At 40.4% G+C, this 26162-nt stretch overlaps 1 protein-coding gene across 1 annotated transcript in view; it reads left to right on the top strand.

Annotated features, from left to right (window-relative positions):
- The window catches only part of LOC103592900 (mitogen-activated protein kinase kinase kinase 15), a gene marked incomplete at its 3' end in the record, with an annotated part of 62569 nt that extends 38869 nt beyond the window's left edge, over positions 1–23700 (top strand). The window contains exons 6-15 of the mRNA XM_008575777.1: positions 4295–4445; positions 5509–5616; positions 12099–12148; positions 14220–14252; positions 14516–14578; positions 17112–17199; positions 18854–18993; positions 20716–20843; positions 22796–22926; positions 23595–23700. Of these exons, the coding sequence (XP_008573999.1) occupies positions 4295–4445; positions 5509–5616; positions 12099–12148; positions 14220–14252; positions 14516–14578; positions 17112–17199; positions 18854–18993; positions 20716–20843; positions 22796–22926; positions 23595–23700 (998 nt within the window). The remainder of the gene's footprint in view (positions 1–4294; positions 4446–5508; positions 5617–12098; positions 12149–14219; positions 14253–14515; positions 14579–17111; positions 17200–18853; positions 18994–20715; positions 20844–22795; positions 22927–23594) is intronic.
- Between the last annotated feature and the right edge of the window lie 2462 nt (positions 23701–26162).

A 26162-nucleotide genomic window follows, 5' to 3' on the forward strand; every position in this document is an offset into this window, starting at 1 on the left:
AAGACAAAAGACAAAAAAAAAAAAAAAAAGATCAGAGAGATGAATAGGAACCAGAAAATTAGACTAAATAGGAGGAAAATTAGGCAAGTGTGGTATCCTGCAAATCAGATAAAGAAGGTAGTCCAAGAAAGAAGGAGTGCACAATTGTCAAGTGCACACATGGGTCAAATAGGACAAGGACTGAGGCTTGATCAGTGGATTTAGCAATGATGCAGTCCTATGGAATGAGAATGTCTGGGATGTGATGTCTGGGTCTCATCTCCAGAGATTTAGATTTAATTGGTCTGGGGTGCAGCCTGGACCCCAGGGTTTTTAAAGTTCCCCACGTGATTCTAATATGCAGCTAAGGTTCAGGTTCACTGTGGAAGTTGCCTTCTCTTAATTGTGAAATGGCCTTATTGCCAGAAACAGATGTTGCTGGCTGATTAAACACAGGAGTTTTGTTTTGCTTTTTAATCTATAGGCTTGTTCTTGGATACCTTGGGATCTGAAAATGATAAGGAGATCTGAAAGCTGATTATTAACCAATAAAGGGATTAGCTATTTAGCACCTGTCTTAAATTGGCTTTTAAGCTGAAAATCTCTTTGCTTTTCATTTTCTCAAATGTTTGATTTTTTTTGTTCGTTTGTTTTGCTTATGCTCAAAAGATCTTTTGTCTTAAGTAAGAGGGTAAATTTCAAGTTAATGAAACAATTCAAGGGAAATCTTGATGTAGATGTGACTGGTCCAAAGAAAGAAAAAAAACTCCAAATACCAAGCAAACAAACCTGAACTCATATCAATAATTAAGCATGTCAGTGAGTTAAGTACATTCTTTTCAGAATCCTGAATATTTCACACCTCAAGACTTGGCTAGTAACAGATATAGAAATTTTGTACCTCATTAAAGTTTTAATCTTTTTCATTTTCTCACCACAAACATTAGAAATTATTTAAATGCATTAATAAGTTTGAGTTGAAATGGTATCTGTTAGCTCTTAAAAATTACAGAATATCACGGGTGGGCTGTGCATCAAGAGATCAGGTTTTCAGGCTGGTCAAATTGGATTGTATATGATACAGAGAGGAAAAATCAAATATATTGGAACAGGACCAAGGTAGAAAATGGAAAAAGAGTCAAAATAAAGGCTTAATTATTGCAGGATTCTAGAAGGATGCCAAGTATCTAGATTAGCCCTTTTCAACCCTGGTTAAAGGAATTAAACCCTACCGTCCTGTGGCATCCATTGTATGAAATGAATGAATTTCTCTCATGTGTCCAGAATGGGGCTAGCCATGTACCATCGTTGGGAGAATTCCGAAAATAGCCACTCAAATAATCAAATAATTTTTCCTGGGCCTAATTCTGTTGTGGAACCCCAGTTGAGAAAGGCTGTTTCAGGTACTAATCTGTTTTCTTGGATGATGCAGTTGTTTTTTGAGGTACATGTCCTCAGGAAAGAAAGCATAAAAAGGCCCACTGTAAAATTACCAAGATGTTAAAAATAATATCTTTATTCATTTATTAGAATAGTTATTAATAAAATATACACAGAACCACCTTATATAAATCCCAACAATGGTTTTCTAAATAGTTTAAGTTTACCCTACAGACTTTTGTCTATATACATAGACATATATGTAAATAGTGTTTATTTCAAAGAATGGGATCATGCTTTTCATTTAGTTCAGCAATTTATTTCCACAAAATGTTGTGGATGTTCTTCTACATAATTATATATGAATCTGCTCCTTTATAAGGATTGTATGGTATTCCATAGTTTGGTTGTTATAAAATATATTTTGCCATTCTTCTGTTAATGGACATTTGGGTCATCTCCAGCTCCTCACTATTATAAGCAGTGCCATAACAAACATCTTTGTCCAAAAAATTCTTGAAAAAAAATATTTCCGTATTATAAATTCTGGAAGTGGAATTGTTGAGTCAGGATGGGTACCTTTTATTTTTATTTTTTGGTTATTATGAAAATTTTCAAATATATTCAAAAAAAGGGAATAGTATAATTATATTAGGCAGGGTTCTCCAAAGAAACAGTCCGGTAGGAAAAGAGATTTATTTTTTTTATTTTTTATTTTTTTCCTTTTTGTCTTTTTTCGTGTCCGGCAATGGACCGCAACCCTCAGTGTCGTGCCCGTACCGGACCGGGACCGGCAACGGGATCGCAACCCTCGGTGCTGCGCCCGCCCCTCGCTCAGCCAGTGAGCGGGAACCGGTCTGTATGTGGAATCTGAACCCTCGGCGGGAGCGCCGCCATGCTCCCAAGCGGCACACTGTAGCAGTGCGCCACCGGGTCGGCCGGAAAAGAGATTTATTATGAGAATCAGTGAATGTGATTATGGAGGCTGAGAAGTCCTGGGATATGTCATCTGCAAGCTGGAGAATCAGGAAAGCCAGTGGTGTGATTCAATCTGAATCCAAAGGCCTGGGGACAGGGGTCCCACTGGTATGTCCTGGATTCTCAAGGCTCAAGAACCAGGAGTTCTAATGTTCAAGGGCAGGAGAAGATGGATGTCCTAGCTCAGGAAGAGAAAGAAAATTCACACTTTCTTGTTCTATTTGGGCCTTCAGTGGGTTGGATGATACCCATCCACATTGTTGGTGAGGGTGGGTCCTTTTTACTCATCTTGCTGATTCAAATGCTGATCTCATCCAGAAACACTCTCACAGTGTGTTTCTGGGTGTGTCCCAGAAATAATGTTTTACCAGCTATCTGGGCTTCCTTAGCCCAGTCAAGTTGACACAAAAAATTAACCATCCCAATAATGAACCCCCATGTACCCCTTATTCACTTTGATAATTATCATGGCATGGCCAGTTTTGTTTTCTCTTCACCCTCACCCACTCCCTCAAACTCCCAACACTGGATTTATTTTGAAGGAAAGACACACCATTTCGTCCAAAGATATTTCAAAATGTCTCTCTAAAAGTTAAGGACACTTTTATTTTTTTTTATTTTTTTTGTCTTTTGTCTTTTTCCGTGTCCGGCAATGGATCGCAACCCTCAGTGTTGCCCCAGTACCGGACCGGGGACCGGCAACGGGATCGCAACCCTTGGTTTTGCGCCCGCACCGTGCTCAGCCAGTGAGCAGGAACCAGTCTCCACATGGGATCCGAACCCTCGGCGGGAGCGCCGCCATGCTCCCAAGTGGCGCACTCTCCAGTGCGCCACTGGGCCGGCCCGAGATCAAGTTTTGAACACATGAACTTTTGGGGAACACATTTGACTCATGAACCAGTCAAGGACCAGACCTTTCTTTGGAATGTGTAGAGTTTGGACAACCCAAGCCTGCTGAGCACCCAAGCAAGTCAATTGAAGTCTAGCTGATCTATCTTCCCAAGGTAGCTCCACACTTTATCTTCAAAGAACAAAATAATATTGTGATGCTTTCAGCTGAACCATTCCTGTTTATTACTGGAAAGGATGTGACCACCACTGCCTGGCCACTATGTTTCACAAAGTTCAATTTGCCTGAAGATAGCAAATGTCAAAATCTACCTGATCAGATTCTATCTTTTTAAGACTGAGACTGTGAGTTTCGAATTAGTGATTGCCAGGCAGGCAAGTACGTATGACTACAGGAGGGCAACTTGAGGGATCCTTGTGGTGATGGAAATGTTCTCTGTCTTGACTATAACAATGTCAACATACTGGTTGTGTTATTGTACTATAGTTTTGCAAGATGTTGCCATTAGGATAAACTGGATCAAGGATATATGGATTGTCTCTGTATTATTTCTTACAACTGCATGTAAATCTAAAATTGCCTCAAAATAAAAAATTTAATTAAAAAGAAAAAGACAAGTTTGAAATTTTGCCATTTTGTAATTTCTTTGAACTTCTGCTCGCCCTGTTATTTAAAACAGCTACCATGTGCTTTACAGTCTCTACACTTTGAATACTGTGTACCAAAATTGAGGTTTAGACCACTGTTGATAAAAAGCCATGTTGGGGCTGGCCAGTTATCACACTTGGTTAGAACGTGGTGCTGATAACACTAAGGTCCAGGGTTCAATCCCTGTGCTGGCCAGCTGCCAAAAAAAAAAAAAAAAAAAAAAAAAACCCCAACCAAGCTAATAAAAAAAGCCATGTTGTATGATTTTGTTAGACCGACTTATTTTGCCTACTGTTTGGGTTTCTTTTAATTAGTTATATGGCTGCCAAATGATTGTTTATGGAGCACTCAATATGAATTTAAGTAAATGAAGCTTTGGGGGAGCTTCTTTTAAGTGGAGTGAAACTGAATTCAGTTTGCTTAGCAATCTAATTTATTGGTGTTTGTGATTTTTTCCAGGTACTTGCGATCATTAGTTCAGAACTTGTTATTAATTCGGTGCTTCAAGAAAACCATTATTGAACATTCACCCAGGCAAGAACGGCTTAACTTCTGGTTAGATATAATTTTTGAGGCAACAAGTGAAGTTACTAATGGACTCAGATTTCCAGTAAGATATGCTAAATCCACGTCTTTAAGATAAATGAAGAAACCAGGGATGGGACCAGTGCTATCTAATTATTGAATACTCTGAAAGAAAGAAAACTGTAGAGTAATTTATAGTGTTGGGATAACCATCAGTCCTATATGGAATCAGCAAGTGTTCGATCAACTCACTGGCAAAAGTTGGCCATATCCTCTAAAATAGTGGTTCTCAACTGGGAGCAATTTTGTTCCCCAAGGGACGTTTGGAAATGTCTGGAGATATTTTTGGTTGCCACAACTGAGGAAGAAGATGGTGTTACTGGCAGCTAGTAGGGTAGAGATCAGGGATGCAGTTGAATATCCCATAATGCACCTGACACCTCCCCCATAAAGAATTATCCAGCCCCAAATGTCCATAGTCCGAGGTGGATAAACCGTCCTCCAAAACAGTGCAGTGAAAATTTAGAATTCAAAGCTGTTTCCTGTTAAGTTTTGGTTTACCTCCAATGCCACTAATTAATATTTAAAGCTTTATTAGAAAAGCAAAATTGCTTTTAGCTTTTCACTGAGTTTTTGTTTCAACTTTATGATCATCTTATAAAGAATCATAAGATATCTAAGTATCCTGAAAGTTGAATTTCAGATAATTGTGTTTCATATTTATGCCATGAGATTTTGTGAACATTCCATTTTTAAGAATTTCATTAAGTAGCTATTAAAAGATTGAGTTGTTTGAAGTGATTGTGATAATTATTTTGTTCCTGGATAATACATTTTAAGGGCCTCTTTTAATTATGAAATATTTCAAACCTACTGAAAGGAACATCAACAACAAAAACTCCAGAACAGACACTTGTGTAATCTCTACACATATGATATTAGATGGCATATCCCTATCTGTCTGTCATTCCTTCTGCCCCGTTAGAGCATAGCCCTCCTGTTGGCAGGGACTTCTGTGCCCTGCTGTACACCTGGCTCCTAGAGCAGTGCTTGGCGCAGGGTTGGTCCTCGATGCGTCTTTGTTGAGTGCAATCCTTCCCGCTTCCTCCGTTTTAGGTTCCTATGCATTACAGGATCTCTTCTTTTAGGTTCTGGTGATAGAGCCAACCAAAATCTACCAGCCTTCCTATGTGTCTATAAACAGTGAAGCAGAGGAGAGGACAGTTTCTTTATTGCATGTCCCCCCCACGGAAATGGTAAAGGAACAATCACAAATGGTTCTTTTGCTTTTCTATTATTTCACCAAAAATTCAATTTTCGCATAGAAGAGTCGATGTTGTAGTGTTTGAGAGAACAGGCACGCATGTTTAACTTCTGAATTACAGGAGTATATGAGAGAGCATAATCACAGATGAAAGAATGGAAGCAGGTGTTTCCATTTGTATGTGTGTTTATATGTGTGTGTACACGTGTGTGTATAAATAACAGATACAGGATTTGTTTTCTTAAAAAGTGAAACCATAAGGAAGTGGATAGGGGATGTGCAGGGAAAGTCCCTCCAGGTTCCCAAAACCTGATCCCCATTCGTATCCCCAGTGATTTGGCAGATATTCATTTATCTGTTTTCTAAACTTACTTATACTTGTATATGTATAAAGTATGTATATGATATACATGAGAGAGAGAGGAATGTTTTGCATTAAAGTGTGATCATACAGCATATATTTATTCTGTAGCTTATTTTTTAACTCATCCATACATCACAGACAGTTTTTCACACAGCACACATGGATCCACCTGATTTACTAAATGTCACATTCTCTGTGTTCCCATATCACATGGCGTAGTTCCTGGAATGGACAAACCCTACTTTATCTCATCACTTTCCTATAGATGCACATTGAGGTGCCCCATTGTTCACTCTTGCCAGTGACACCCTGTCACGCACCCTGGTGGCTTCACCCTCCCGTGCTCAAGGAAGTGTTTCAGGAACAGAGATTCCCCAAAATGGACCTGCTGCACTCAAGAGTGTGTATGTTTAAAACTTCAGTAGTTACTGTCAAATGTATGCCATTTCAGTTTCTACTCACACCAACAATACAGGAGAGAAGAGGTTTTAACTGCTCGGTAAAGAGATTATAGAAATGCTGGGCTGGCCCTGATGTTTTATGGTAATAATGATATTTTCATCTCTTTTTCTAAAGTGCTTCATCAGCTTTCTTCTTTCATAAATTTTGCAGTAATAAAGAAACATAACACCTTTGACAAGTGCATTAGATAGATTTATTTGCTATGTATGTGTTTTCATGGAGTATGGAGAAATTTCTGCCATTAACTTGAAGTATTATTATTTTTAACACAAAGAAGTATTATTTTTCTTCCTGGAAATGGGTGTGAACAATCATGTTTTAATCTGATAAAAGTAAGCAATATCTTCAGAAATAAATGCAACATTAGGGCCAGCCCATGGCTCACTTGGGAGAGTGCGGTGCTGATAACACCAAGGCCATTGGTTTGGATCCCTATATAGGGATGGCTGGTCAGCTCTCATGGGAGAGCGTGGTGCTGACAACACCAAGTCAAGGGTTAAGATCCCCCTACTGGTCATCTTTTTAAAAAAAATAAAATAAAAAAAATAAATAAATGCAGCATTGTAGAATAAGCAGAGGCTCAAATTCATATTAGAAATTCCTTGTCAGAAATAGTCATATCTCAAGTGCAAGCCAGTGACTTTGTCAAATATTTAACATTGGAGTAATCTTATCATTGAAAATAGAGTCAGCAGCCATTACTGAACAGGCTGCTGTCATGTGCTTGTGTTTTTTCCCTGCACTGTTTACATTAACTATTTTAGTATAAAAGAGAAAATTTCATGCTGTAATAAAGGGCATACACGGTGTTCATACAGATATATCTCATTTGAGGAATGCATGCATCTTCTATTTAGTTTCTCTCTTTGTGTTTTTCTAACCTGTAATTGAAGTGTAACATACACAGAGAAAAGCGCATAAGTCGTATATGTATAATTTAATGGATTTTTCAAAGTGAACACACCTAGGTAGCCAGCACAGGGCAAGAAATAGAACATCAGTAGGCCATCCCCTCCCTCCAAGCCCTGGTCATGTCCCCTTTGTGCTGCCCTCCATGTGCCACCTCTGTGAAGCACCCTGTTCTCAGTACTGAAATTTGTGTACTGGAGACCAGCCTTGCTTATTTTCTTTGTGTCATTGATGCGACTGCAGTTAAAAAAAAGAATTTTCAAAATGCTGATCTGTAATCTCACTATTTCATTCATGTAGGTACAAAATACCTCATATTTTGACAAGTAGTTGCAAAAAAAAAAAAACAAACCAAAACGCTAATATTATTAAAGTGATTCTTTCTACCTTTAAAGCATAATGTTTTTTTTTTGACAATTGAGGGTTATATTTATTTATTTTTATTATTATTATTTTTTTAATTTTTATTTTGTCGATACACAATGAGGTTGATTATTATGGCCCATCACTGAAACCCCCCTTCCTCCTCCCTCTCCCGCCTCCCACCCAACAATGTCCTTTCGGTTTGCTTGTTGTAACAACTTCAAAGGATTGTAGTTGTTATATCTTCTTCCCCCCCCCCCCGGTTATTTTGTGTGTGTGTGAGTGAATTTATTTATTTATGTTTAGCTCCCACCAATAAGTGAGAACATGTGGTATTTCTTTTTCTCTGCCTGACTCGTTTCACTTAATATAATTCTCTCAAGGTCCATCCATGTTGTTGCAAATGGCAGTATTTCATTCGTTTTTATAGCTGAGTAGTATTCCATTGTGTAGATATACCACATTTTCCGTATCCACTCATCCGATGATGGACATTTGGGCTGATTCCAACTCTTGGCTATTGTAAAGAGTGCTGCAATGAACATTGGGAAACAAGTATACCTTCGACTTGATGATTTCCATTCCTTTGGATATATTCCCAGCAGTGAAATAGCTGGGTCATATGGTAGATCAATCTGCAACTGTTTGAGGAATTCCCACCAACAATGTATGAGAGTTCCTTTTTCTCCACAACCACACCAGCATTTATCTTTCAGCGTCTTTTGGATTTTAGCCATCCTAACTGGGGTGAGATGGTATCTCAGTGTAGTTTTGATTTGCATTTCCCGGGTTAAAGCAAAATGGTTTTGATCTCATGAAATTCTACAAACTTTGCCCGCCTCGTTTGAATCCTGTAATGGTTGCTGGCCCTTAATGGAAATTTCCATTGGTACATATAACTAGTGAGATACTAGTTGTAAGTGTTTTGCTTTGTTTGTATGTAGTCCATAATAAGGAATAGAAAAGAACTACATAAGCAGCAAATGCTAGTTTTTCTTGACTGATGAAATGTTTTGCACATGTGCTTTTAGTTGTCAGAGGAAATGTTCAAGAGAAATATAAATTGCCTTTTGCTTTGAGAGAAATCCTTTGCTTTTTCCTTCATTTACAGTTTTGAAGTTTTACAGATTTTGAAAGCAGACAGATTTGCCCAGAGTGAGATGACATTTTTCTGCACAGTGTTGCATTTTTTTCCCCCCCGGTGGTCTATAGATAGTGGGAAGAGAACACGTACATGTATATATACACCTACGTGTGGCATCACTATAAAATGAGATTAAATTCCTGGTTCATTAGCTAGAGATTCAGAAACTTACTGGACATAGGAGGCAGTGGTATGCTGGTAAATGTTGGACAACCAACTCTCTAGGGGTGCAGACTAATTTGTAGTGTTTGCCGATTTCCATGGTGTAAATAGTCCCACATGGCCAGTTTCAAGCAAACTACAGCAGGTCACCAAACATGGGATTAGGGAAGAGGTGAGCAATGTGGGCCTTCCCAAGCTGGTACAGGCTGCGTCCAGCACACCAGTGCCAGAGGGCTGCACCGAGCAGGAGGCTTCTGAGCCGCTGCTGATGACCTGCCTCTTCATTTGCATGCTGGGTACAGGGGGTGTTCATTTTGTGAAAGCTTATTGAGCTGATCACTAATTCGTGCCCTTTTCTGAATGAACGTTATACTGCAATATAAAATGTAATGTTTTTTAAAAGCACTGATCCTGGCCCTTTTGGTACTCCCCAATTATTACTGGATCCCGTGGCTTTCCAGATAAAATGCAGACTCTTTTACCAGGTGTTCAGCCCTCCTGTGTAACCCTGCCCCCTCCTTCCTCTTTCTCCAGGCTGTCCTCTTTCCAGCCTCTGAGCTGGCCTTGAAGGGACTGACATCTGCACTTTTGTTCACATCCTTCTTCCTCCCTGGAATTTCTTCTTCCAATTACTCAAGTCCTAGCTTTTGCAAAGGTGTCTTTAACCCTCCTTTCATTTTTTCCACTGAATGTCTGTAGGCATCCAGTGGCCTGTATTATGTACAAAAATACATCCTATGGCTTGTTATGTATCAGTTTTTGAAAATCTCTCCCCCAATATAGAAGCCCATCCATGAGTTCTATGTGTTTATATCTTTGGGCTGTACAGAACAGTTACGCCCCACCCCAACGCCTGTTGATTATGATATAAAGGGAACGAGGGGATGTCCATGTTGTTTACTTCATAGCTAGTAAATCTCCCTCCCAAATCAAGAAGTTCTCTAAAGCTGCCCTAGAGAAAATGTACCATCTGGGAATACTTTGACAATCATACGGCCGAGCTTTCTATATACTTGCAGCCTCTTGCAGGTTGATGTGGGTCAGGCAAGGCTCTCTCGAAACTGCCCCGGTTCACATTTCTGTACCCAAATCCAAAGGCAGACTCCTGGTCTCTGCCACTGTCCTTTCTCAGTGACTGTAGACACGCTTCTCCTCTGAAATACGCACATAGCCTTTCTATGCGCGCAGGTCCAATTTGACGGCTTTCATATTTTCATGCCCTTCTGTCTTTCACAGCCTCCATTGGCTTCCCATGTCATACAAAGTAGAAGCCAAAGTCCTGATGGTGGCCTCAAGGCCCTGCGTGATCTGACCCCATTAGCTGTCCAACCTCCTCTCCCCTCATCTCACTCACTTGGCTCCATCCACTCTTGCTTCCTCGTTGGTCCCCAAGCATGCCAAGCACACTCCTGCCTCAGAGCCTTTGTACTGCTGTTCCCTCTACCTGGAACTCTTCCCCCAGATCCCTGCATGGCTCACTCCTTCACCCCTTTAGCTTTCTGTCATCAGAGCGGCCTTTCCTGAGCATCCAGTTTAACAACATGACCCCCTGCCCCACCTTCATGGCCTTCCCTGCTTTATTTATCTTCATAGTACTTTTCACCCTTCACTATGCCATTAATTTACTATTTAATTTATTGTCCATCTCCCCTCACTTGAATGTAAGCCCCATGAGGGCAAGGACTTTGTTGTCTGTGGGTACCTTGCCTAGCACATAGTAGGTGCTTAATCAACAAGTATGAATGGATCTTCTCCTATTGGGAACCATCTTCCCAGTCTGTTCCTATTGTCATTGCTCCAGGATGGCAGGAAACTGATCACCCAACTGCTGATGGCAGTTCTCCTGAGCCATATGCTCAGTCACTTGGCCCTCAAACTTCTCTTCCCTGGGTGGCTTGGCTGGTCATTTATGACATTCCTCAAGCCAACCAAATGGATTTTCATATTTTAAATTATTTCTATGGTTGTGATGTATTAGGGGTGTAGCCCGTGGCTCCTCTGAAACTGGGGTTTCAGATATTCAGATTTCAGTTTAAGAGCAGGAATGGTGGCAGAGGGAGGGGACAGAGTTGGTTAAAAAGTGCATCTTGGTGAGTTAGTTTTTCTGTTGGTCATGGTAGGCTAACTGTTACAACAGCCCCCAAATCTCAACATCTTGACCTGATAAAAGTTTATCTATGCCTCACGTCATATCCTGCTTGGCAGGGGCCCCATTCCATCCTGTAGTGCATGGGAAAGAGAAGGTAGAGGTTTGCCATGCAAGTTTAGATGAGCCAGGCATGCAAGTGGTGTACTTGCAAGTGGTGCACCTGCAAGTGGTCACTCCTGCTCACATCCCGTTGGTCAGAACTCTATCATATGGCCCCCCACCTAGCTGCAAGTGAGGCTGGGAAATGTAGTCTAGCTCTGTGCCCAGGGAGAAAAAGAAATGAAGATTGATGGACACAGAATGGTGTCTGCTTCTCCAAACATTTTTGCAGGTCACTCAACTTAGGTGGGCTATTCCCAAACTCATTTTAGAGTTTGCCTACTATGTTGACAGAAGGTGAAAGGCCACTCACAGTGTACTTATGGTGTGTTTATTGTTTCTACTTCAAATTTGTATCCTTTGTTCTAAACTGGGTTAGCGATACAAATGAATGTTGATAATACATCAGAAAATGTTTCTGGTGTTACAAGTTATGCAAAGTATATTGCTCTGACTCTAAATCACAACCGAAAGTAAAATAGCAGAAGTGATTGGCTATAGGGCCGGCCCGGTGGCGCACTGCTACAGTGCACTGCTTGGGAGCGCGGTGGCGCTCCCGCCAAGGGTTCGGATCCCACATACAGACCGGTTCCCGCTCACTGGCTGAGCGAGGGGCGGGCGCGGCACCGAGGGGTGCGAGCCCGTTGCCGGTCCCGGTCTGGTACGGGCGCAACACTGAGGGTTGCGGTCCGTTGCCGGACACGAAAAAAGACAAAAAGGAAAAAAAAAAAAAAAAGAAGTGATTGGCTATAGAATGAAACAAAAAACGATTCTTTGCTTAGACAAAATCACACTACTGATTTCTGTCTTTGATACTTGCAGAAACAAATCCACGAATGGAATTTTACAGCCTCTTCTATTAAGGGAATAAGGTAAGAACATAGAGAAAATGTAATTATTGTTTAATTTAAATAACAATAATGTTTATGTACTTTAATGTTTCCATTGATTCATAATATGTGATGTTTTTGTTTTTAATGGAATCCAAAATGAACTATATTTTGTTTTCTTTCCCTGCCCCAGCTAGTTAATAATGTGTTGCTAGTAAGAGCTTCTTGGCTTATTGTAACACAGTAGCTTTTCTCACATCCAACAGAGGGAACTCTCTTGTCTCAAACTATAATAATAATAATAATAATAAGTAGAGAGGAAATGTATCTTCTTTGAGCCAAAGATGGTCAACTGTTCAGGGAGCCTGAGAGCTGAAACCAGAGTTATTTGGTAATGGCACTTGTTGGGGGTGGGGCGTCCCGGGCAGAGGTGGAGCCAGTAGTATTATGATTAGGGAGGGAGTGAGGTGGTATATTTTGAGGAGAGGTATGGCACTTGCTTTTTGGCTCAGGCATGGTGACCATTTGTGCCTGAGCTGTGTGGACTTCCCCAAGCAGGGCTACTATACCTCAGCTGTACTCACCACCTTGCCAGCATGTTCAAGGGCGGGAGTGGCTCTGAAGTCATGTGAGTTCTAATCCCTTTTTGCTGTGTGACATTAGGAAAGTCACACAGCCTCTCTAGGTCTGTTTCTTCTCCGTTTTCATCAAATAAAGGGCTGGGACTAGAACTCTCTGTCCTTTCTCTGCTTCTGAGACTACCTCAGGCCACTGAACGAATCCCAAGTTACCTCCAGACACTGTATGATCTTGTCCTGGACACAAAAGAATGTTTAAATTAGAATAATGTTTACATCACTTTCAAGGGAGGGAAATAATTTAAGTACAGAGTAGTGCATGTGGATAATACTGCCCAGAAAATTCAAGGTAATGCAGAAGTGTTGAACATTTTCAAAAATGTGTTATTCAGTAACTAAGTTGTATGAGAACACATAGTCAAGAACCTTCTATTTGCTCATGGAAACACCTTGAGCTGCCATTTCAGCCACCAGTGGAGATTTGCAAAGAGCCTGGGCCGAATCAGACCCCAGGACTGATGCAACAGGAAGAGCTTGCTTTGAGCATTCCCAAGGCTGCCCAACTAACTGTGGTAGCTCCTTTACAAATTGGGTTTCAAAACTTGCTCATGTATAACCTAGTATGAATTCTTTTTGCATCACCCTGCACAATTGCTGTTTCCCCTCGGTGTTTGTCATATCATCTATAACATGAAGAATGGTCTAAGAAAGTTTGGATCTCAGGAAGAGGTGACTTAGGAGGGGCAGGATAAAGTGGCTTCGTTTGCTCAAAGGGCTAATTGTAGGAGAGAATCTAGCCTTATCCTCTTGGCACGAACAGTGGAATCTATCAGCAGATGGAGTGTGGTGATTTTCTATCACTAGATAGGTCCAGGCAAGCTAAATAGTGCTTGTTTGAAGAGCTGTAGAGTCAGATCTAGACACCGGGTGGAGATAGAACAGATAACATTTAAAGGCCCTTCTTGAGCCCAGATGCCATGTTTATTTTTGTTTCCCTTGTTTGGCCGCAAGTACTGTGTCCTGATATTTTCTAAGTGTAGAAATTCCTTTGATAACATAATAAATTATTTCACAAATACCTTGCCCGTCTTTTTCGTGAGATTATAAACTCCTTGAGGGCAGAGACCATATTTTATTCCCTTTTCTGTTGCCCATATGCTTTGCTTAGTACTAAATATAGAGTAAGTTTTTGATACATATTATTTAAAGTTAGTTGATAAATATAAACTCAAACATAAGCAAGATGAATTTGCCCGATATTTAATTTTTTTTTTTTTAAAGATGACCGGTAAGGGGATCTTAACCCTCGAGTTGGTGTTGTCAGCACCGTGCTCTCCCAAGTGAGCCACGGGCTGGCCCCCAATATTTAAATTTCATAGAGAAGTAAAAGGCAAATGTTAGGGGTATTTGTTAAAGCATTAATGAATCTTTTAGAAATTTGTAAAATGGGAGAAAATCTGTTACTAGATTTTTTCAAGTTTAAAATTGGTATCATAACTTATGTATAAGCATTCTTATGTTTTAAAATTTTATAGCTTATCCAAGTTTGATGAACGGTGTTGTTTTCTTTATGTCCATGATAATTCTTTTTTTTTTTTTTTTTTGTCTTTTGTCTTTTTTTCCGTGTCCCGCAACGGATCGCAACCCTCAGTGTTGCCCCCGTACCGGACCGGGGACCGGCAACGGGATTGCAACCCTCGGTGTTGCCCCCGCGCCTCACTCAGCCAGTGAGCGGGAACCGGTCATCTGTACGTGGGATCCGAACCCTCGGGTGGGAGCGCCGCCGCGCTTCCCAAGCGGCGCACTATCCAGTGCGCCACCGGGCCGGCCCGTATGTCCATGATAATTCTGATGACTTTCAAATCTACTTTTCCACCGAAGACCAGTGTAGTAGGTGAGTTATTGCTGATTCAGGTATTTGCAATCTAATTATGGTGAATCATTTTTAAAGGGTATTTGTTGTTAAAAAGTATATATTCGTGTGTGTGTGTATGTGTGTGTATTTGTTATACTGTCTTTCTTGAAATTTTAACACAGGATACTTTTCTATTTACATAGGTTTTCTTTAATTTCCTTCAATGTTTTGTAGTTTCAGTGTACAAGTCTTATATTTCTTTTATTAAATATATACCTAAGTATTTTAATCTTTTGATGCTATTGTAAATGGAGTTGTTTTCTTGATTTCCCTTTTCAATTCTTCATTGCTAATGTGTAGAAATGCACGTGATTTTTGTGTGTTGATTTTATAAACTGCAACCTTGCTGAACTCATCAGCAAGTTCGAATAGTTTCTATTAAATTCCTTATGATTTTTTGTATGTAAGATCATGTCATATGCAGATATAGTTTGAGTCCTTCCTTTCCAACCTAGAAGGAATTTTTTGTTTTCCTTGCCTAGTTATCCTGGCTGGAGAGAGTAGGTGCCCTTATCTTATGCCTGATCTTAAGGGGAAAGCAGCCAGTCTTTCATCATTAAGTATGATGTTAGCACCAGGTTTTCATAGATAGCCTTTATCAGGCTGAAGAAGTTCCCTTTAATCCTAGTTTGAGTGTTTGTATCATGTAATTTGAGGAAATTTTAATTCAATGTGTGTCATACAATCATTATTACAATGTATATGTTGTAATATCAGACTAGGGAACCCTTGGGTCACAACTTTCAATTGAGAGTAGGAAATATTAGCCTGCCAAATATTAGGCAGAACATCGTTTTACAACAAACTTTACCTTTCCGACCCCCATTCAATGCTCAGTGCCTTTTTAATAATGTTTTAATAATTTTCATTGCGATGTAACATCCATACAAGTGTGTAAAGTGCACTGAAGTGCACAGCTTGATGAGTTTTTACATATGTCTACACCTGTGTACCATCCCGCACATCAGCACCCCAGAAGGTGCCTTGTGTCCCTTCCCAGTCATTAAACACCCTGCAGTGTTAACTCTGTGATTTCTATCACCAATGGTTACTTTTGCCTGTTCTTGACCTTCAAGTGGAGTCATATAGTTTGTACTCATTTGTTTCTTGCTTCTTCCCCTTAATATCCATGAGATTCAACCATGATGTATGTATCAGTTCGTTCTTTTTATTTCTGTGTAGTGTTCCACTGTGTGAACATACAACAATTTATCTCTTCTCCTATTGATGAACATTTAGACTGTTTCCAGTTTGGGGTTATAATGAATACAACTTCTGTGGAAATTCTTATACATGCCTTTTGGTGAACATATACATTGATTTCTATTGAGTATACACCTAGGAGTATATACAGAATATTCAGCTTTGGTTGATACTGCCAGTAGTTTTCCAAAGTGATCATATCAGTTTACACTCCCACCCACAGTATAGGAGAGTTCTAGTTGCTCCTTATTCTTAACAACAACTGATACCATCTTTTAAATTTTAGATATTCTGGTGAGTTCATACCATATGTCTCCTAAGAAGCCTGACTGTTGGGTTTCCCAATTTCCAAAGATAAGAAAAGGAGATGGTGTGGTGGGTTAGAGAAAAGAGCATTCTAATGTTTTGTGGAAATTATTCTGAAGTGTCCAATATTCCTCCCTGCCATCTTAAGAGAGATTTCTGAATAAAAGTTTTCTGATAAGTCAAGATCACTTGTGTGTAAATAGACAGCAACCCAAGTCCAGGAAGTGGCCAATGTGGCTCAGCAGCATTTGTGAGAAAGACGTATGGGTAATAGTTGATATAAAGCTTAATCTGAGTCAACAGACTGGTGGGGTCATCTTGTGTACTTCCACCACACCCCTCCTCTTGTACAAGACTTTATATCTCACTAAGAACTAGACTGTCTTTAACTTCAGCAGTGATGGTCCTGCACCCTTACCGCTGATTAGATCATTCCTGGAACACTGGTCTCAGGACCAGACTTGAAGAGTAATACAGGGACACATTTAAAGAATTACCTGTTAGTGGAATGACTCACAAACAAGTCCTGGGGGAAACAGTGAGGGAAGAAAGATAGATTTACAGGGACATGATAAAATTATGTACATTTCTAATGGGCTGTTATGTAGAAAAGGGGTTAATTCTCAGTAATCTGTGGATGGAACCCACATAAAAGAAGTCTATAGTTCAATAATAGTGAAACATTTCTCATCGAGTTCTCCAAAGAATGAGCTGCTTTTTGGAAGGTAATGAGTTCTCTGTTGCTGGAGGTGTTCAAACATCAATTGTCCAGCCAGTTGGTGGAGATGCTGTATAGAGGGGATTCAAGTATCAACGTGAGCATTTGGACTAGATTAGATAGCCACTAAAGTGCCATGACAAATCCAAGAGTTGGTTGATTGTTCCATGACTTGTGAAACCTTGGTTTATATTGAAGCACAGTTTAATGTAATGAATCTAAGTTAAAGGTAAGGAACAAGGGTGATCCTGACTGGCAACATCATTGTGACATTTTTTGTTCCAGGTTTTGCTCTTTGGTCAGAGAGATGATAACCAATGCAGTGGGCAGTGCAGTGGAGCTGGAGGGAGAGACCGATGGAGACACCCTAGAGGTGAGTCACAAAAGTCCTAGAACATGGAAAAAGTTACTCATTGTGTCTTTGATGGCTAAAGAAAACATCCCATTTTTTTGTGTAAAAATTCTCTATCAAGCATATTTAAAAATAGTCATTTATGCACCAGCCAGCCATCACTATCCATGGCTCTCAGAGATAAAGTTTAATGTGTCTCTGTAGAAAAATTTTATTACTTGGGGATCCTCTCAGTCAGAATATTTAGGAAAAATTTGGCCATGGACTAGACTAAAATTTCCTTTTGTTCACAGCCTATGAAAAAGTTTTTTCTAAGTTAGTTAATAATGCTTATGAGACTACAAGAGAAATAGTTGGCCAACTGGAAGCAGACATTTTCGTTTATGCCTAAAATGATTTTAGTTATATCAACCTGCATATAGTATATTAAATATAACCATTTAAAAATCATTTTTAAGAAAATAAGATCATCATAAGCTCTTTTGGACAGCACAGTTGTAGTCCACAGTTACTACACCATTATACATATGTTTGAATCTTGCACAGTTACTCAGATTTGGCACCAATTCAGATTCTCCCAATGATTACAATTTAATGAGATTTTACTAGACTTTCAAGTTAGACTGAAATGAATTCCTTGCAGATTCTTTCAGAAAATATCAAAGGGTTTCATTTTAATAATTGAGTTAGATACTAGAATGCATAGCTTAGAATAAAAGTTTGTTGTAGAAATGAACTGAGTGGTGTACTTTGAAGGCAGCAGATGTGGGGGACAGAGAAAGGCATGAGATAAGTCTTTTATGGAGCAGGCTGATTTCTAGTTAAAGCAGACAGTGATGGGGACCCTTTAGCAATCTTAATTTTCATGAGCATCCCCAGAAGTAGATGGGAAAGGAGACACACACACACACACACACAAACACACACACATTCAGACACATGTTATCCTGTGTATAAGCTGCACTTCTGTAAGTAGACAGAGAGGAGCATGCAAAACCACACAAATAACCCAGTGCTGTCTCTTTGCCTTAATTAAGTGTTGCTCAGCCTACAGTCACATCTGCTTCAATCATTGAGAAGAATCAACTCGAATGCAGCTGTGTGCGACAGATTTTGATAAGATTGGAGGAACAAAATAACAATACTAATTGTAAATCAAATTTTTGCAGTATGTGCTTAATGCTAGATCTGTATGACTGAGAAAGGGGGAAACCCCAGCATAGGTACTTTGTTATTATGACAATTTTAGTATTATCAACCTTCAGTTCTTTTCTGAGCTATTGAAAGAGGTTTGTTTCCTGACAAGTTGAAAAGGATCATGCAGAAAAATACCTATTGGGGGTACTTAACATGCTTAAAAGCAATTTTAAATTGCAGCATTAAAATGGGAGGAATCTCCCAAAGGTGAGCCCATTAAGTTACATGTGAGCCATATTTTTAATTTCCTTGGATTCCATTTCATAAAGTCACGCTATGAATACGTGAATAACTGAGAATTCTATCCCTTTAAAGTCATTATTAAATGAAAAGTACATAACCTAAGAACTTTGACTTGCTTGACACTCAAATAATGTTATTTATAATTTTTTTTCATTGCTGGGCCACTTTGGGCCTTTGGGGGTCTTCTCCACTGCAAGTTGGGTGCTTTTATATCCTGCTGTTTTTCCTTCTTCAGTATGAGTATGACCATGATGCAAATGGCGAGAGAGTTGTGTTGGGGAAAGGCACGTACGGGATTGTGTATGCCGGCTGGGACCTGAGCAATCAAGTGCGAATAGCCATCGAAGAAGTCCCTGAGAGAGAGATAGCAGGCGAGTCAGATAGACCTCCCACATTCTTCCTAAATCCCGTGCCCACCAGTGATGGTGCAGAGGACTTAAGGACCAAAGCATTATGAAATCACAAAACTTGCAATTCTCTTGTAGTAAGCATGATTTGCTTTTGTTCTGTCTCATAAATAGGTTGAAAAAACAGAACAACTTCACTTAGAGGCATGTGGATTGCCGAGGGGGTCGTACATTAAAAGAAATCTGTAGTTGTAATTCCACACATCAATAGGTCTAAAGTTTTACATTTCTATGTAGGTAGTTGTTTGCACATATTTAAAAATGTTTACATCGGGGGCTGAGCCCGTGGCGGACTTGGGAGAGTGCAGCGCTGGGAGCACAGTGGCGCTCCCACTGCGGGTTCAGATCCTGTATAGGGATGGCCGGTGTGCTCACTGGCTGAGCGCGGTGCGGGCGACACCAAGCCAAGGGTTGCAATCCCCTTACTGGTCACAAAAAGGACAAAAATAAACAAACAAATAAATAAATAAAAATTAAAAAATAAAAATGTTTACATCGGAACAATTGAAAATGGTTATGATTTGTTTGGATGTATCACTACAGAAAATTAAATGTAGTAAAAAAAAAATCAGATTTTTGCAATACAGACTTATCTTTTACCCTCTGCCCTTCAACCTCACCCATGGATTTTGGGCTCTTTATCATCAGAACTGCTAATTTGTTTCTTCAACATTTTTTGGTTTTATTAAGTGTTTGCTTCTTTTTGAATTTATACCCCACCTAATTCTAAACAAGAGTGGGGAAGGCAGAGATTTTTTTTTCTGAGTCAAAGTGAGAAGTGCCATAATAGAGGGGTACACAGGGTGTTTTTAGAACACAGAAGAGGAACGCATTGCTTTTTGTGGGTGAGTGTGGCACGTTTGAGAAAACAAATCATCTTCATTTGGCAGAAAAGGAGGCCTATGCCAAGGGAAGAACAGAACTGTTAAAACACAAAGTATATTCAGAGAACAACAGATCGTCTGTTATGACTTGAATATAGGATATGGGGCAGTGAAGGGCTCTTGAGATGATGCAAAAATTTTTTTAAAAAAAGGTGTAGTCTGCGGTCACCAAGGTCAAGGGTTTGGATCCTCGAACCAGCCAGCTGCCAAAAAAAAAAATGGGGGCGCTGTCCAACCTGATTTTAAAGGTCCTTGTGTGCCACATTAAACAATATGGTCTTTATGTAGAATTTATGTGGAGAAGCAATAGGGTGAAAAGTGTGTTTCAAGGAGAGGTAATACAGTGGCTAGGCATGGAGAAAGGAGTAAAAAGACCAGAGGCTGGGGCTGGGTGGCCCATTAGGTGACTGCTGTGGTGATCTGGGGTGAGTCTGTAGAATAAGACTAAAAAGCAGCTGAGGACAGAATCTTCCAGAGCACCACCCTTCTGGGAGGCTGAGGAAGTGGGGCTCTTGAGAGAGGTAAAGAATAGTCGGAGAGTTCAGGCCCTAACGTTCTCAGTAGTAACAACAGCAGTCATTAACTGAGTACTTCCCACTGGGTGCCTGAGAAACTTGACAGCGTCGCCCCCAGCAGCCCAGCAGCGTGACTGGTATTATTAGCACCTGTTTTACAGATGGGAAACTGAGTATCCTCCTGGCAGCCAAGGGAGAAAAGCTTTCCAGAAAGAAGTGATAGCCAGCAGTGGGGCAGGTACTGGCAAGGTGGATTTGGCAGGTGACGCCAGCTTTGTTTTGTCCCAATAGATACTCTCAGCCTCTGCACGAGGAGATAGCCCTGCACAAGCACCTCAAGCACCGCAATATTGTGCGGTACCTGGGTTCTGTCTCGGAGGACGGCTACATTAAGATATTTATGGAGCAGGTGCCTGGAGGTGAGTGGTTGCTGTCCTCTGGCCTCTGGTTCTGAAAGTCACTCAGGAAAGTATAATATGAACATGATAATTGTCCTGCCATTTAAAAAATGACAGGCCTTTTAGATGTCAGAAAGCATTTGTTTCTCAGAAGAGTTGGATACAAACTTTGCAAATGTCATATAAACAGTCTATTTCTGGTTTATTCAATCAGCAAATATTCACTGAATGTCTACTGAGTGCCAGACGTTGGGCTGAGCATGGGAGACATAGTGTGTAGAAAGTACAGTCTTCAGCACTGAGGCCTTCATGATCTAGGAGTTTAAAGATGGTTTGAGGAGGAGACGTAGGTTTTTGTTTTTTGGTGGTGGGATGGTACAGGGATTGGGGATCCAAACTCTTTGACCTTGGTGTTATAACACCCTGCTTTAACCAACTCAGCCAACCTGACATAGGCTTTTAAAGTGACATTGCACTATAACTTATTGATAATGATATCAAACACCAGTGCTTTGTCCACAGAATCCCCAAATGCAGGCAACAGAGCATAGAGGGTATGAGTTCCTCAGATCTGCAGCCAGACTGTCTAGTTTGAATTGGTCCCTCCATCTACAAGCTGTGTGACCTCGGGCAAATTATTTTAATTCTCTGTGCCCTCAGTTTTGTGGTTGAGTAAATGAATTGTAAAATTGGAGTAATAATAATTAATCATTACTATAATAATTGGAGTAGTAATTATTGGAATAATAATAATCTATCTCAGTGGGTTGTTGGGTGGATTTAATGAGGTAATGCATGTATAGCTCTTAGAACAGTGCCTGGCAGAGAGTGAGAGCTTGGTAAGTGCTCAGCGAAATAATAATAATGTTAATAAAAATTTTTAATTAAATAATTATTATTATCTGGCTACAAATGTAAAAACGTCAGTTAGAAAATGGTATTCATTCATTCATTCAACCAACAGTTAATATTATAGAGCCTACTGTTATATTAAGAATCTAATCATATATATTAAGAGCCAGATGGTGGGCTAGATTTTGAGGGTTACATTAAAGATAAAGTACGGTTTGTTTTTCTTTCAAGTTGATCATAGCCTAGCAGAAAATGTGCCTGTTGCTGTTCACATTAACTGATATTTCATGCGTGAGATTTAAGAGTAACAACAGAATTAGAGTTAGATGTGTCTGTCTCCTTTTACAGATGGGCAAACTGAGGTATGGCAAGGTCTCATAGCACTGTATAAGTGGCGAAGCTGAGACCAGCTAATGCCCAGGGCCCTGTTCTGACCTGTAGTTCACACCACAACCTCTGAGACATGTGGTCAGAGTGTCCCAAAGGAAGGTTTTCTTTTAGCCTAAATGTTCAATGTTTAATAGTGTAGCTGGGGAAAGGATTGTTAGTCAAGATGGTCCTGCCCCGGTGACCTGAGGCCACTGGGCCTTCTCACAGTGAGGACAGAGAGGCCCAACCTCCTCCAATCCTAGTCCCTGTCACCCTGAAGGGCCCCTCACTCTGCACCTGTCTGACTCTGATGACAGAGACAAGCTATAAAACATGGCTTTGGCCCAAGCAGAATGGCCGAGATAGTCGTACAGCAAACAAGTGTCATGGGACCTGAATATCTACGACAGCGGGTCCTGCCTCCCAAGTTTAGAGAGCACTGTCTCACTCTCCTCCCGACTCTGTGCAGCTGAGCAGAGCTGAAGCCAGTGTTGGCCCCACTGAACTTGAGGGATCACAAGGGTTCCTGTTCACCCTCCACCTCTGCTTGGGCTACTGTGCTGACTGGCTTCCAGACTATCTTCTGGCTGTGGCTGTAGAGAGGGAGGAAACACATGCATTTAGCCCAGAAACGATGATGTTGGTGTAAGTGCTTACATTACATTAGAAACATCACCTGCCTTTATTTCCCTGAACTCTCACAGTTGAATCTTTGTCATCCCAATGAAGTTTTTTGCTGTGTCTGCTTCTAGGAAGCCTTTCTGCCCATTTGCGATCCAAATGGGGGCCGATGAAGGAACCCACTATCAAGTTTTATACCAAACAGATCCTGGAAGGCCTTGAGTATCTCCATGAAAACCAGATAGTGCACAGAGACATAAAGGTACTTGCTTTCAAGCTATCGCGTTTTGTTCATATCAGATCAAGAGAGCTGTCGGTAGTGTCTGCTGAGTGACTGGCTCACAGAGGGAAACACTTTAGCACGATGGTCCCCAAAGTGCAATGTCTAGTGTTCCTAGAGACTTGTGACAGCTTCTCAAGTTCCAAGTCTGTTTCATGTTAATTTGTTTAAACTGTCTTTAAGCACGTGGTATTCTTTCTTTTTTTTTTTTTTTTTTTTTTTTTTTTTTTTTTTTTTTTTTTTTTTTTTTTTTTAAAATCAGATCAAGAGAGCTGTCGGTAGTGTCTGCTGAGTGACTGGCTCACAGAGGGAAACACTTTAGCACGATGGTCCCCAAAGTGCAATGTCTAGTGTTCCTAGAGACTTGTGACAGCTTCTCAAGTTCCAAGTCTGTTTCATGTTAATTTGTTTAAACTGTCTTTAAGCACGTGGTATTCTTTCTTTTTTTTTTTTTTTTTTTTTTTCCTTTTTGTCTTTTTTCGTGCCCGGCCACGGGATCGCAACCCTCGGTGCCGCTCCCGTCCCTCGCTCAGCCAGTGAGCGACCAGTCTGCATGCGGGATCCGAACCCTCGGCGGGAGGGCCACCACACTTCCCAAGCGGCGCACTACAGCAGTGCGCCACCGGGTTGGCCCGGTATTCTTTCTTAAGGGTGATAATGTTCTGGTAAACACCTACAGTGGCGTGGTGAAAATCTCCGATTTTGGAACCTCTAAACATCTTGCAGGAGTGAATCCTTGCACAGAGACTTTTGCAGGTAAGTAGAACAGGGCTTGGCATGGGGTGGCCGTCTTGGAGTTATGCTTTCTGTGCTAGCTGTGATCATTCAAGAGTTGTTTACTCAACACCTTCTCAGCACAGAGTGAGCAGTTGACGCTTGAAGTGGACAGCATATCGTTAGCAACTTCGAATTGTTTTAACTTTGTCATAGTGATGCACTTAACCAACTACAAGACTGCCTTACTTTCTTCTTTGTCTTTCAGAAATTGGGTAGGTATAGTGCTCTGCCGAAGTTTTCTGAGGGTTTCTCAACCAATCAGCAAAATGGCAATATCTCTTTCAAGTTTTCTCTTTCAATATCACATTATTCAGAATTGTGGGTAATTCTGAATAACAACATTCCTCAATTATTAGGACATTTTATTGGTCTGTCATAAAAGTACCTTGTGTTTTGATATGATTATGTTTCTAAGGGAGGCTAATTCTTCTGGGGGATTGTGGTATTCTAAGTGGGTTTGAGGAATTGGATTTTCTTTTCCATGTGTCTGTGATGGAATAATTTAAGTGTTGAGAGGGACTGGATTCAAAGACTGGTATAAAATTACCAACTCGCGTTACATTTACAAGACCAGTAGAGAGAATGACACCAAAAGCTGCCTATGGCTTCTTGAAATTCCTGCTTAAAAACAATTATAACAAAAACTTTGATCCTCAGAAAGAAGTGCTGATTTTGAGTAAATAAAGGTTTATGGTCCCCTAAGGAATAACTAAAGATCACAAAGGTCTTGTCTGATACAATTATGAAATAGCTCTTTTAGTATTATAGCTCTGAAATAAGCTGTAAACGACAGATGACTGTTCTCTATCCTTGTAGTCACCAAAACTGTAGAGTGGACAGCATGGGCCTTATTTTTGGTGAATAATGTGTCAGCTTTGAAAGACTTTTCTTCAATGAGAGAGTTGTTAGATGTCAGCCACTAGACACCCACAATGAAAACACATTCCCCATCTAAAGGGAATTTTAATGCATCGAAAAGGACTTTTCAGTTGTAATGCAAGGGGAGGTGCAGGCATCTCAAAATGGGAAAATATTATACCAGGAACTCCATCAGAATCTCCTCAAAAAAGAATGTGTTGAATTTTCATTCATTGTTTCTGATATACATATACATATATCGTTATGTATATATGAATATGTATATATGACTGGTACTTTTTTTTCTCTTAGTATTTTACTACCTTAATTGAAAATTACTTATATCCTCCTCTTTGGGAGCCACCAGTTAGCTTGGCAATACATAGCAAGAGCGGCTGTGACGTGACAAGGAGTTATTTCAAGACATAAAACCCCCAACAATTTATCTCATAATTAGCATCCCTGAGGAGAACAGAAATTCACAAAGAAAACACATGTATAATTCATTATTGCATATCACATTTCCCAAGTAATTGGCTTGAGGAGGCATGAATTTTGCATTGCAAAATAATGCAGGGGTGTTTGGGGGATAATAAAGAAGAGGTCTCATTTTGGTTAGGAAATTCCCCTGCATATAATTACTCTTTGCAAAACAGAGCAGTTCTTTAAAGAAATCTCAGCTGCTTAGTACAGAAGTGTTTGGGTTGGGTGGATACGGTGGGCCTTCTCCCCGTCTGAGCCTGGCAGGAGAACCCAAGGTTTCAGGCAACTTCTTGACCTTGAGTCTGGCCCTGCCGAGTTCCTCTGCAGGGGTTTCATGTAGATGTAAACTGTCTAGAACAGGAAGAGGGGCCCTTATAGCCAGGGTCAGCCCACCTTGGTGGTGATGGTGTTGTAACAGCTTTATTGAGTTATAACTTCCATATCATAAAAGCACCCATTTGAAGTACACAATCCAATGGTGTCTACTAAATCTACCCAGTTGTGCAGATGTCACCACACTCCAGTTTTTGAACATTTCCATCTCCCCCCAAAGATCCCCACGTCTCTTTGCAGTCAATCCCTGTTCTCACCCCAGCCCCAGGCAACCACTGATCTACTTTCTGTTTGAATAGATTTGCCTGTTCTGAATATGTCATATACACAGAATGATACCCTATTTAGTCTTTGCATCTAGCTTCTTTCACTTAGTGTAATGTTTTCAAGGATCACCCATGCATGCATCGGTGCTTCTTTTCTCTTGTGGCAGAATTGTATTCCATTGTGTGGATAGACCACATCTTATGAGTTCATCAGTTAATGGTCATTTGGATTATTTCCACATTTTGGTTATCTTGAAAAATGCTGCTATGAACATTCACATACACACCTTTGTGTGGACATATGTTTCCATCTCTCTTGGGTAGATACCTAGGAGTAGAACTCAGGACAGGAACTCTGTTCTGGTCTATGGCTGTAAACATCTTGGTTCAAATCCTGGCTCTACCACCTGCTAGCTGTGTGACTTTGGGCGTGTTACTTAACCTTTCTGTGCCTCAGTTTTGTCATAAGTTGTTGGGCTACGCCCGGGCCGCCAGCCATTT

The sequence above is a fragment of the Galeopterus variegatus genome, unplaced genomic scaffold (genome assembly GCF_000696425.1).
Source record: "Galeopterus variegatus unplaced genomic scaffold, G_variegatus-3.0.2 Scaffold1238, whole genome shotgun sequence".
NCBI lineage: Eukaryota > Metazoa > Chordata > Mammalia > Dermoptera > Cynocephalidae > Galeopterus > Galeopterus variegatus.